Source organism: Erpetoichthys calabaricus, chromosome 2 (genome assembly GCF_900747795.2).
Source record: "Erpetoichthys calabaricus chromosome 2, fErpCal1.3, whole genome shotgun sequence".
Taxonomy (NCBI): Eukaryota; Metazoa; Chordata; class Cladistia; order Polypteriformes; family Polypteridae; genus Erpetoichthys; species Erpetoichthys calabaricus.
Window position 1 is genome coordinate 163,963,537 of NC_041395.2, and position 13,851 is coordinate 163,977,387.

Here is a 13,851-nt window from a genome sequence, read left to right on the forward strand (position 1 = left end):
TAGGGTAAACATTCTAGAAGTTCCAGCAGTCCGATCTTACTTACAGATCTGTGAAGCTATATATCTAACACTCACAAATTTTGAATTTGGACATTTTGATTTTGGCAACCCCTTCAAAACATCAGTTTCTCTAATTAAATAAACATGCAGAAATTAAAAGGAATAAATGTATACTGCTAAGCAGACTGTGTATTTACTAAAAAGGCCAATAAGAAAGTAACATATTTGAGGCAGAAACTTGATCATGTTTTTGTGGAAATACTTGGGCTGCACTTCTGTGCAATAACATTAGGGACAATGCTTCTCACTAGCACCATAAAAACTTTAAAATCCTATTAGAAGCATATAGTGCAGCATTAGCCCAGTTACTTTGAATTTTATATGTTAGCAGCTAGGGATGCCTGGCCATGTTTTTTGCCCTGATCCTTGCATTCTAAAGATTTTGTTAAATATTTTGTAAGGTCCTTTCGGTTTTGTTAAGTCTTCCAGTGTGTGACATAGACACAATTTAGTAAAAAATCCGGTGAAAAGGACAGGCTGCTAGTCATATTTTTGTGATTGTGAAAAAGGAGCACCTAGCAGTCTGCATGGAAAATTTCTAAAGAAACAAAAAGATTAATTATTTTGGTAAGATAATATCTGAAGAAGAAAGAAAACAGATCTGTATTGCTGATTTTCAACCAAATTTAATTTAATTTTAATTTAATTTTATTTAGTTTTGTATGAATTGGGTTTGGTTGAAAACTGTAGGTAGCATTAAAGTACAATCTATAGTACTATATTCAATATCTCACTGTAGTCTCTGTATTTAATTTTTGCACTCATATACATGACCGGCTTACAAAAAAAGGCCTATTGTTCTTATATATTTATTTTATTTCTATTTCTAGTTAAACACTGATTAGTTTATTGTACAAAAACAATATCTTCTTAGAGTAATAAAAGGTGTTACCATTCCCTGGCACTTGAAATTCACTCCAGAAATTCTGGGGGACCAAAACTGCTGACTTGCTCAATCCTGAAAAGTTTAAATTGTGGCACCCCATAACATGCCACCCACTAAACTTGTGCATGCTCCTATAGCATGTAGAGAAGATAAAGGCTGGAGCATGGAGAGCACATGGAGAGCACTTTAACTAACACAAAAAAACAAAGATAGGGAATATCCCAAAAGTTGCAGAGGCATTCACCCTGATGAATTTTAAATGGTGTTTTCCAGGAACACCCTGATGTGCATTGTACGCTAAATGATTATTTAATATAAACTATAAAATTATTATTTGTTGGCTTTTTATTGTTATTTTGTCACTGTTATGGCCTTAAGTTGGTACTGTAAATGGAACCACCTTTTTTCAATGATTTTCCAAACAATGAATCTGGTCTATTCAAAAAAATTAACCCTTCCTACTGGACAAACTTGCATTTTAATTGTGAATTTTACATATTTCTGGATTCAACTTTGTAGCTGCCTTTGTTTAGATGCCTTCATTTGACAAATATGTTTGATCTGACCTAGCCTGAATCCTATCAATGACTTTTTCTATTTGGTAGGTTGTTTAACTTTTACCATATACATGTTAATTAATTCTGTGGTGGGTTGGCACCCTGCCCGGGATTGGTTCCTGCCTTGTGCCCTATGTTGGCTGGGATTGGCTCCAGCAGACCCCCGTGACCCTGTGTTCAGATTCAGCGGGTTGGAAAATGGATGGATGGATGGGATGTTAATTAATTACTTAATGGCACCCAAAAACAACAAAAAAAATTATCCAGTCTATCAGATTGTCACATTAGGAATATGGACAGAGTTACATGAGCAACAAGTATGGAAACGCTTCAGGCAAAAGAAGTTGCAGCAAGCCAAGGTAGTGAGAAACAAAAGAGTGAGAATGAAGTACATTCATTTTGACTGGGTGCTATGAAAACTTATTTGCCATCATGAAGCAGAAAGATAGAGTTTGTTAAAAAAAAAAAAAACATCACAAGCAATGTAAATTTAGTGTCTCAAGAAATCAATCCAGCATCAAAAAGTATCTCCGAATCATGGTATTCAGTTTAGCTTAAAAACCAGTGGCCAAATAAACAGTTCACTTTTGTAAACTTAATTCACCCCATTAAGCTGCTATATTATAGTTTAAGGAAATTTTAAAAGATATAATACCTGATGCTCTACCTTCATTTTCTCTGGTTGCATAAATTAACAGCTACAGTATCAATGAAGATCATCATCATATACAGTACTTTGATAAGCTTTTGAAAGTTAACTTAATAATCAGATCACCAGGAAGTATCCCATGCCCTGTCTGCCAACTTAAAAAATCTCTGATGTTTCTCATTTGGTATAGCTTCAAAAATGTATTTTTTAATAATGCTCATTATGAATGGTACAACATAAAAAAGCAAACTGATTTCACTTCTTTGTAAGAATTGCACTGTTGTTTCATTTTCTAATGTCTTGTATTACATTTGTGCACTTTCTGTACAAAACTCTGTCTGATATTAAGTAAGAAAACTTAATGAATTGCTTTTTTAATTCCACACTAAATGCTATTCATCTTCTATTCTGAAAAGAGCTCTGTACTTGAGTATTGGTGTTTGCATGAGTGTGTAATGCAGCATTGGCTCCTGCCTTGATGTCAAAAGTGTTGGAATATGCCCTGGTCCCTACAACCTCGGTCAGGATTAAGCAGATTGGATAAAGAAAGAATGGGTGGATGGATATTGATATGTTTCCAAAATTTAATTGCAATTTCATGTATATACTTCACAAGACACTTACAGTTCTATTCAGCTTATCTAAGTTATTACAAAAATAGTTGATGATGAAATGCGACTTTATGATTACTTTACCAGATCCTTGTATATTTTATTACTGCTGCCCAATATTATCACCATACAGCCATTCATCCATATATTAGTTTTCCAAAACTACGTACTCATTACAAAACAACAAGGAGCCAGAGCCCATCATTGTATTGGTATTTGTAAAGCACAAACTAATCCTGGATGGGACACCAATCCACAGAAGTGTACAGTCATGCACACACACACATATACATTCACATCATGCCAATTTAGGATTACACTCAATATAAATGTGACAGGGAATCACAACTCCACAATTTTTGATCACCTGCTAAGCAAATAAGTTAAAAAAAAACAATAAAACTCAATTTAAAATATAAAATAAAATGATTAATGTCGGAACAAAATTGTAATGAACCACATAGAGTACAACTATTTTTTCTACAGAAAATTAATTGGGTTTTATTCATTCTGGTTTTGGCTATAATAGAATGTCATTATTATAATGTCACTTTTAACAATCACTACTTCATCAAAAATAGGTGTCAAGAACAACACTGATTTGAAGTCTCCTGCTCTAAAAAACAATTTTAAGTGCTGCCTTGACTCCTGTTTTTGTTTCTTCACCAAATTGCTTGTGTCTGGTCAGCTCACCTGGGACACAGTTGGCTGGGAGGAGGCAGAAGAAACAACAGGAAGATCAGACTGGACAGCAGTGACAGTTGCAGTAGGAGTGAGAATAAGCTGTCAAATAGAAGAAGAAAGAAAGAGGAAAAAGGGACACCAAACAGTAATAGCTGCTGGGATAATCTGCTAACAATAAAAAGTGTAAATGGAGAAGATACCAGATATATATCAAGATATATATTTTAGGGTTATTTTAAATAATTCCAACAGACTGATGTTGAAATAGCAGGGAATCTTTGCTTTGCATTCACTAATCTGAATTAAAATTAAAATGCTCCTTATATACTGAAAATACATCAAGCCCTTTTTCTGAAGGACATAATACATTTCATAATAATAATAATATTAATAATAATACTTATTATTATTATAATTAATGACATGTGCATAAGTTTAACTACCCTATTCAAAGAGATTTACATTGATAGTTGGGAACCACTTCATCTACCACCAATTTGTAGCATCCACCTGGATAATGCAATACCAGTCATTCTTGCACCAGTATGCTCACCACACATTAGTTATTAGGTGGTGAAGGGGTGAGAGAGATAGTTAGTCAGTGAGGGACAGGGCATGATTAACGGGGAAGAATGATCAGGTCATGGTGGGCAATTTGACCAGGATATCAGGAAACACCTTACTCTTTTTGAAAGATGCTCAGGGATCTTTTATGACCAGAGAGAGTCAGGAGCTACACCTCATCTGAAGGACATCTTGCATTTTTAAAGCGCAGACTCCCTGTCACTGTACTGGGGCATTGGCATCCACACACAAACCACAGCACCCCTAATCACCTCACCAAAACCTCGTCCAGCAGCAACCCAAGCTTTTTCCTAAATGGTATCTCATCCAAGTACTGGCTAGGCCTAAACATGCTTAGTTTCAGGTTAATTCTGAAGTGCAAGTGGCATATGGCTGCTGGCATACCCATTTTTACTAATCCAGAAAGTCAACACCCCTCCATCCAATCATTTCTTGGGCCAGTAAAAGGTTTCAGTGAGTGAAAATATAAGCTTGAAGCAAGGCAGGATGGATTCTACTCCACCACAAAACATTTTTGGTTTTGGTAAAGTGGAGGTAAATGTCACAAATGTCATGCTTCTAAAGGGCATCAGACTTAATATGCTCCTTGCCTTTGTCCCTATATGCTCCCAGTATGCTCCTTGTCCCCATACATATGATAACTCCCTTACCATCTGTGCGCGCAGGTACATTTGTGCCTGGCTGGTGGTGAGGGTAGGGGAGCTGCTTCCCAGTAGCATGGTTTGCTGGGTGAGGCCACCACTGCCTGAAGAGCTGGAAGTCTGAGTACGGCTGATCAACTGCGTGGTTGCTGGAGATGTTGAAAGATTGATCTACACAGATTGAGATAGAGAGACACACAGAGAGAAAGAGAGAGAGATGGCATAGCAAGAATGCTTCCAAAGCTTAGAGAAACAAGCAAGACACACAAGAAAATGCTAGCATAGTTCTAAATGAAAAGCCAATCTAACAATATAATTTACATTCCAGTGCTTCTCCCCAACAGGTAAATGTAATTAATTCTTCTCTGTGCTCTTTTCTCTACTGAAAGTATCATCCTCTTAGCTCCCATTAACCCAGAGGGAACCAGAGACAAAATTTTACAGTTACTTGAAATTGAGCTGAAAGTGCTAAAAGAAGTAATATAAATTTAGACTGTTGGGGTTCAGCCAATCTGTATGCAATTCATAAAAGTGCATTATTCCAACTTATCAGTTAGCTTCATCATGTGTTGTAACATTATTCATTCCAGGTTTGAAAGAATGTTCCTTGTTTAATAACAGTAGTGAATACTTTATTTTTTAGTATATCAGCCAACCAGTATTTACTACACTGAATGATGACACTTTAAGTGGCATAATAAAGTTTTTTTTTCAATTGCGATTGCATAATGGTGTGTTTAGCATTACTGGATAAATCTCTAAAGCTAGGAATTAAAGGTGTGGTGGAACAGAGAAGAAAGAATAATGATGAGACCCTGTCTTTGTGCGCCCTGCAGTTGGGTTCACTATTCTATTTTATGTAGTGCCCATACTACCCTTTACTAGTGTTTATGACCAATGAGAACTTTCATGTGAGTTGTCACAGACACATGATAAGCAGAGGGGCAGACATCAGTTGTAAGTTTCAAAAGAGTCATCGAAATAAACAGAGGTTGGTACACTAATACTGGTGGAGCAACACTAAATTTATAATAATAAACAAAACAAAACAGTAAGCAGAATCTAAGCTAAATTGATTCCCGAATATGTTGTCTCTTTATTTTTGAACAAAGTTAAGACAATACTTTAACCCTGTGGCCACCATGAGGTCACAGATTATTTGACGTGCACACATGCCTAGCAACTATGTATAATCATAGTCATTAGACAAACAAAATAGCAGTGCTAATGAAAAACACAATGTCACAGAAATGATGCATATTGACATAACTTAACCTTACACAGCTTGGGGAATGCTGTCATGAGCCAATTTGAGCTTCCTATAAAACTGCACTGAAAATGTCAGTATAGTCACTAAAGTGAAGAACAGGTCTTTTTGGGGTAAATAAAGAAGTCTGGACAGAACTGGGGTCAATACGCAAAAAGTTAAATCAATTAACTAGACTTACTTGAAGTAATAAAACAAGTCAAAACTAAAAGTAAAAAAAAAACAGCCTTGAAAAGAAATTGGAAGATAGATAGATAGTTTTCTAGAAGCAAGCAAATGGTCTTGCCAATAAAACAAAAACTGATCAACGAGCAAGCATGAGGCTTAAATAAGAAAGCTACCATGACATTGTGAATATGACCAAGTCCCTCATTGATGTCACACAACCTAGTAATGTGCAGCATCACAGCAACCATAATCCATGATGACAGAAAGATGACATCATTATTAGGGGATTAGCAAAGGATCAATGGTTGATCAAAGGTCCATACAAAGACCAAACATCAAGCCAGGAAAGAGAATATTGGGAATTATGCATTGAGCTAACCTTCTGTAATTGACCTTAGTTCAACGTTCATAATCATGGAGTCAATATTGTTACACATAGTTCACTGTTCAACAGAATCTGATGTCTTTTTTCAGATTACTTAAAAACTGCAGTTGTCATACCTACACTCTAAAAAGAGAAAAAGGGCTCTTTTTGATTTAAGGTAATTTTAGTAGTTGTAATGAACTATATTAATACCTAACGTAATTTTTTACCTTACTTCAAATTGAAAAACCTTGCTGTTGCTTAATGTAACTTCTTCTATTTAGTCTAAAGCAAAAAATCGCTTTCGAGATCTTGCCGGTTCCGACCCCTGTGATGTCACGTCTGGGCTCGCACCAATGGCAGAAGACCTACATGAGCCCGACCCCCTTTGACTTCACTTCCTGTCTCCCCCTTTAAAAGCCTCCACCTTTTCCCTATTCCCTCAATTCTGTTTGTACTTGGTTTTGTGCACATCAATGCTGTATTATTTTGAAAAGCAACTTTGCAGCCAGGAAACCAAAATTATACGGGTGGCTGCCCCAAACCTTTATATGACCCTGTCTCGAGTTTGTGACTATATATATATATATATATATATATATATATATATATATATATATATATTATATATACTATATATATATAAAATATATATATATATATATATATATATATATATATATATATATATATGTATATATACATTTTTATGTATACTATATAATATTATGTAATGTTCAAAATATAAGGTGTATTTAATATATGTATATATAATTATTTCAAATAGATATTTTATGTATAATTTATAAACATTTTTTGTGAAAAACTTATAAAATATATTGTGTATTTAATATATATATATGTATTTTTTGTGAAATGTTTGTTCTGAATATTTACAGAATAAACATGTTCAAGGAATGACCAAAAAATAGATTTTTGTGTTGCAAATATTCAGTAATAAATCTAAACCATAAATCTAAACTAAACCATTCCTATGGGATTGTTAACATGTGGTAATGCACATTCTGTAATTGATACAAATTAGCAAGCATGTGCTGTACAGACAAGAAGCAAAGCAAAAATTTAACCATTGTAATAGCTTTTAGCAGCATCAGGCAAAAAAACATCTAGGAAATATTGCACATTTTTGAATAAAGGAGACAGATAACACTATTGAAATGTGAAAGAAAAAAATAATCACTTAAATACTGGTAATGCAGGTAAAAATCAAAAAACAAAAAAAAATTGAAAGGGGATTCTATTTATTTAACGCTCCCATCCTTCTATCCATCCATCCATCCATTTTCTGAACCTGACTAATTTAATTTTAAGGTTGTAGGAACCCAGCACTTATCCAGTCAATAGTAAGTACACAACTGGAGCCAGCCTCGGATGGAACGCTAGTTCATCACAAGGCACACAAATCTACCTTATTTGCACATGTTTCAGATGTGGGAACAAATTCAGAGAAAATCCCACACAGACATGGGGGAATGAAACAAACCAGCCAGTCTTGTGGAGCTGTGGTACTCCGCTGTGCTCTCCTCTATTTCTTTTTCCTTGTACTTCTCAATGTGAAACACTGCATAAAACAACAAATGAAGCAACTGAAAGTATTCGAAAATCGCAAAAGAGTTAACACCCTGGAAATGTACCATATCAGTTCTTTAAATTGATGTAATTTCATACAGTTCACAGATGTCACTGTACAAATGTCATAGTCTAGATGCCTTTTATTTTTGCTAAGATTATTATAGTTTTGCTTTTTTACATTAGTTTTTATTTCATTATTTTTTTCTGATCATAATTCAGTTTAGTTTTATATTTCTGTCATAATATATTTTAGCTTTACTTTATTTTTTATTTCAGGAAGACAGTTTTATTTTATTTTTACAGTAGATTCAGAAAATATTCAGACCCCATTATTTTCTACACACTTTGTTGTAGCTTTAATGTGAAATGGATACATTTTCCATTTTTGCTCATGACTCTACATTCAATAACTCATACTGATAAACTGAAAATGTGTTTTCAGAAAGGTTTACAAATTTATTAAAAAAAACTGAAATCTCTCATTTATAAAGGTATTCCGACCCTTTTGTTGTGGCACTCCAAACTGTGTTCAGGTGCAGCCTGTTTGATTTAATCATTGAGATGTGTCTAGAGCTTGATTGTAATGAACCTGTGGCAAACTGAATTGACTGGACATTGTTTTGAAAGGCAAAGACCTACTGTACGTATATAAGGTCCTACAATCCACACTACATGTGAAGACAAAAATCAAGCCATGAAATCCAAAGAACTCTCTGTAGATCTCTGCGATAAAATTGTTGTGAGACATACATCAAGGCATGGGTAGCAAACTATTTCTAAAGCTTTGAGTATTACCAGGAGCACAGCAGCATACATAATTGTGAAATGGAAGAGGTTTGGAACCACCGGGACATGCCCTAGTGCTGGAAGTCTAGCCAAACTGAGTAACCGGGCAAAAGGGGCCTTTGTCAGGGAGGTGAATGATAACCCAATGTTCATTGTAACAAAGCCATCTCGACAGCCCTACAGTAAATTAACTTGGTATTTATGGTAGAGTGGTTAACTCCTGCTTGAAGTTTGGAAAACAGCATTTAAAGTATCCATTTAGAATTGTATCTACAACACCATAAAATATGTAGACAGTGAAGAGGTCTGAACACTTTTTGAATCCACTGTATATTAGTTTCAGTTTTAGTAATTATGGTTGTTTAAAAAGATATGGAGTTTAGTTTTGTGTTTACAGTTAGACAGCACTGTAGATTTAATGGGTTTGGATATAATATCTGTTTAATGTTAGTAGAAGCGTACAAGTATGCTCTGTTAAAATACTAGCTGAAACTAAACCAGATAATGAATATGAAACATTTTATAGGATGCTTATCTTTTGATATTTGTGCAAACCACACTTTTCCATGCAAATTATTAATGGAAAATACTGTAATTAATAAAGCAAATCAGAAATAGCTGAAGTACACTAATAATGTAATAATGTAAAGGAGAAGAATACTTCTTTCTCCATTACACAATTCACTTTTCTACATCCCCACGATAACATTTACATTTTCGCTGTTCAAAGGTGGGTGTGTGCATGAGAACATCCTACAATGGACTAGTGCCCTGGTGCCTTTGGTATTGCCAGGATAGGCTCAAGACCCCACAAGTCAGAATTGGACAGGTGGGTAATGAAATGAATGGATGTTCCCTAATGAATAAATGAGAATAAGGCTGTTTGGCAGTCATCTAATTATGTCCAGTAATGCCAAGACAGGTATATATTGCAGGTTTTCTCACTCTGAAAGTAGTATTTAATTCTGAAGTACCCCCTTTTTGTTGGTCATTTTTTAGTCTGTTTCAAAGCATTCATTCAGGGAAGCTTCCGCCTCTGTAATTAAAAACTAGAAGACATTCAAGGCTCACCCCAAAAGCAACATTTTATTTTATTGATGATTCACCTGCACAACCACTCCCAGAAAGGTTAACATACTGATTCCCAAGCAGACAACTGTTTTACCAACGAATAATTTCTTGAACAAAAAATGTAACCACCACTTAGGGTGTGAAAATGATCATTCATCAAGCTAATTCACCACACAAAGGCAGACAGTTACTTACTTTCAAGAGTAGGCATATTAGACTAGTGAGAAAGGTTAGCTCATGGCTACCTAGCCATTTTTAGCTTAAAAACCCCAGCAATGAGCTAGAGCCACACCAAACTGAGTCCCTCTTGGCACACTGAACCTCCCCTGAATTGAAAGGGCCATAAATTAAGTAGCTAAAATCCAGTGAATACATTAAGTAGAGAGGTGAATGAATGAAATACATCAGGAAAGAAACAGGCTATTTAGTGTTTATCCACCAGACTGGAAAAAACACAAAATACAAGAAGAAAAAAAAACATTATTATAAGAAAAAGAGACATGCAGTCAGCTCTTAACCAATTTGATAGAATACACCTTTGGTAGAGGTGTCTTAAACAAAAAAATCTTTCAAGAAAGATATGGAAGTAGCAGATCCTTTTTCCTTTGTGTACATCAACACAGTCAGAAAGCTCAACGAAAATTTGTGCTTTTGGGGTGTCAGGCATCATTCAGCAATGCATTCTTAGCTTTGTCATCTGTTCCCAAAATGTTTATCATTTCGCTAAAATTCTAAGATATTTCTTATGAAGAAAAGAGAATTCAGATAAGCAAGGGGGGCCCTCACATTTGGATTTTTTCTTGTCAAAGTTAGTCTATTTTCTGAATTATACCATACTTCACAAATGTGATCTTCAATGAAGTTCCACAAAATGCTTATATATTTCCCAATATTTCTTGTCAAATGTCTTATATGTTATGGAAGCAGAACATTGACAGAGAAATAGCATTCACTGCTCAATAATTATTTAACAAAATAAAATTTCAATCTTATGGCAGTGATTAATTTACAAGTTAACTAAACAAATGTTAACCTACTGTGATATTTAGTATGTCAGACCACAAGTCACAAGGAGCCAATAAGACACATCCTAGAGTCTTCAAAGGGCGAGTCATTAGAGATCATTATAAACTAGAGAAAATCCCTAATGACTAGGCTCACCAACACTCTACTATTAGATTAGGCCAGCCTTGGTAATTATACAATATTTAGTATAGCTTGTATAAGGTAAAAAAACTATGAAAGGTTACAGTGAACCAGGATTTACAGATTAGGTGAAGACAGACAGCACTGATATAGACACTAGTGCCAATGCCATAGTCAGGCAGGAGTTTCAGGGGTCAACCATTTAAACTTTATACTAGGTGGCGATGACAACCTCAAACACTTTTCCCTCAGCATATCCGCTAAAAGCACAAAACTGGGTGAGCCACCCTGAAAGAAGACTTTGAGTTTATTATTATGCTGGAATTTCACAAGGAAGAATCACCACTGAGAAGTCACTGAAGACCCCACTCTTCTCCATTTCACATCCTCACATAGACTGGCTGAATGTAAACTCCAGGACTCTGAGTCAGAAAGCACCACCAGCTTACTCAGTTGAACTAAGATGACCTAAAGGGAACTACCTGTACTCATCTGAACAAGCAGGCCTCTGACTTCAAAATGTACAGTAACTGTAAGAGTTTCATATTACACATTGGGCTATCTCTATTTTTCAATCTTGCTGCTCCTTACTACAGGAAACAACACAAATATTTACTATTAGTAGAGAATTCAGTACCTCCAAAAGCCATGAATCCATGAAAAAGCTTATTCTAGTTCTGGGTCACAAGAGCCTGATACATGCCCCAGCTGCACTGAACACAGTCAACAGACCCATCCAACACAGGGCACCAATCTCTCATACTAACCCAATCAGGTTAGTTTTGAGATGTCAGTCATCCTAACCTGTGTGTCTTTCAGATATGGGATGGAAGAAGTGAACTTTAAGAAAAATATATGCAATCGTGGAAGGAATATGCCATCTCCACATAGATAGTGCCCAGGCCAAGATATAAACCCTGGACTTTGAGGCTGTGTTATAGTAGTATTTGTATCATTTTGTACTTCCATGCCTGAAATGCCATTTCTAATTCCTGGAATGCAATTATAATGTATGTTAACATTAATTAGTTGTCAGTTGCCTGCTGGCTTTGGTCACTTCATTGCACTTGAAAAAAAAAACAGCAACATCAGTTCAACAAGGAATTCTTCATGTAAAGCGCTGTGAAAAGGTACGTGCCACCTTCCTGATTTCTTCTGTTACTGCTAATTTTTTACACTAAATGTTTTCAGGTCTTCAACTAAAAAACTAATATTAGATAAAGGACACCCAAATGAACAAGTAACATTTCTTCTTCAAATTATTTCATTTGTTTAATGCACAAATTTATCAAACAGCAAATGACACTGTGTGAGAAAGTAATTACCCCCAGATATATTATCACGGGCTTCGATACAATTTTCTTGCACAAAGTTTAACAAGCATGCCATTCCAATATCAAATCAAATTTCTGATGAGAACAGAAAAACTGTTTACATTTGTTAGTTTATAAAGGGTTACAATGCTAATTCTTTGTCTCTGGGTCTCCAACTACTCCAACTGCTCCAAGGGCAAAGAATAAAACGATCCAGGAAGTCACAAGAGATCCTGAAAAAATTCAACAAATCTGCAAGTATTGTTTGCCTTAGCAAAGGTAAGTGCTCATAAGTCTGTTACTGTAAAGATGCTGGGAAAAAACTGGCTTCATTGGAGAGATGTGAGACAGAAACCACAGAGAAGAACATAACTGCTTTCCTCTCATTTACCAGTAAGCGCCAGGATGATCACCAAGTCTTTTAGGAGAATGTTCTATGGACAGATGAGACAAGAATTTTTGACTGACACGTTTCTAATTTTGTTTGACATAAGGCAAACACAGCATCCCACAGAACAACAAGATGCCAACAGTCAAACATGGTTGTTGTAGTTCGATGGTGTTGGGCTGTTTTGTTGCCTCAGGACCTGGATGACTTGAGCCATGAACTCTGGTCTGTATCAGAAAGTTCTTAAGGACTTCTTAAGGAATATTTCTGAAATAAAGTGTTTCTGCAAGGAACTGATATTGAATTATGGGACATGTTTAGCCAGAATCATTGTAAATGAAGACAATGCACCCAGTAATTAACTATATGGGGGCAATTACTTTTTCGGATAGTGCTAGTTGGTATTCGTTAGATAAATTAAAGATTTTCTTTGTATGTCTAAATTTAGTTTTGTTTGAAGAACTAAAAATATTCAGTGTCCACTTTTCAATAGTAGAGGAAATCAAAAATAAATACATTTTCATGGTACCGTACTTAAGCCAGAAAAGTAATGGAAAAATTAACTACTCTGAGTTTAGTGAACCATCATTCATTGGTTTATTCCATATAATCTGACCAGTTAGCTTGCATGGATCAGGCAGTTCTTTTTAATCACGACTTGGAATGCAATCTCAGATATAAATAAAAACTGTTAGTTCATTATGGGTCACTAAGCTTTGTGCTTTTGGAAGATGAGCTGATGAAGATGGTTTAGAATCAGATAACCTGTTAGCAAGTTTGAAATCTAGACTTCCTGAAGCTTGGTCTCCACATTAGCACAAGTAGCAATGGCAGGTTGATACCTGAATGATGACTAACTGAAGTAAAAATGAAGCAAGACAGATACACATGAAGCACTGCAATGCTTCCTTCTGCTTTTAGGCTTAATAGTTTTCTACTTTTCTGTGGCAGGATACCTTTCATGAAGTAGGAAGCAATTGTACTGAGTATGAAGCTCTATCACACTCTCTAGAGCGGAGGAAGGAAATCTCCACCTTAACTGCAGCCCCAGAGGCACCCCAGAGGACTTACCCAAGGAATCT

The 13,851-nt window shown here is 35.4% G+C and overlaps 1 protein-coding gene across 8 annotated transcripts in view; it reads right to left on the reverse strand.

Annotated features, from left to right (window-relative positions):
* The window catches only part of phc3 (polyhomeotic homolog 3 (Drosophila)), a 95,060-nt gene that overhangs the window by 48,537 nt on the left and 32,672 nt on the right, over nucleotides 1-13,851 (reverse strand). For 7 of the 8 annotated variants that reach the window (XR_007934127.1, XR_007934126.1, XR_007934128.1 and 4 more), the window contains exons 5-6: nucleotides 4,683-4,844; nucleotides 3,457-3,546 (exon numbers count right to left, since the gene is read on the reverse strand). The exons of the other annotated variant lie outside the window; for it this stretch is intronic. Coding sequence is in view for 4 of the 7 variants with exons in the window: in XM_051922879.1 (XP_051778839.1) it covers nucleotides 3,457-3,546; nucleotides 4,683-4,844 (252 nt within the window). In the remaining 3 variants the exon portion in view is untranslated. The remainder of the gene's footprint in view (nucleotides 1-3,456; nucleotides 3,547-4,682; nucleotides 4,845-13,851) is intronic. 8 annotated transcript variants of the gene reach the window in all.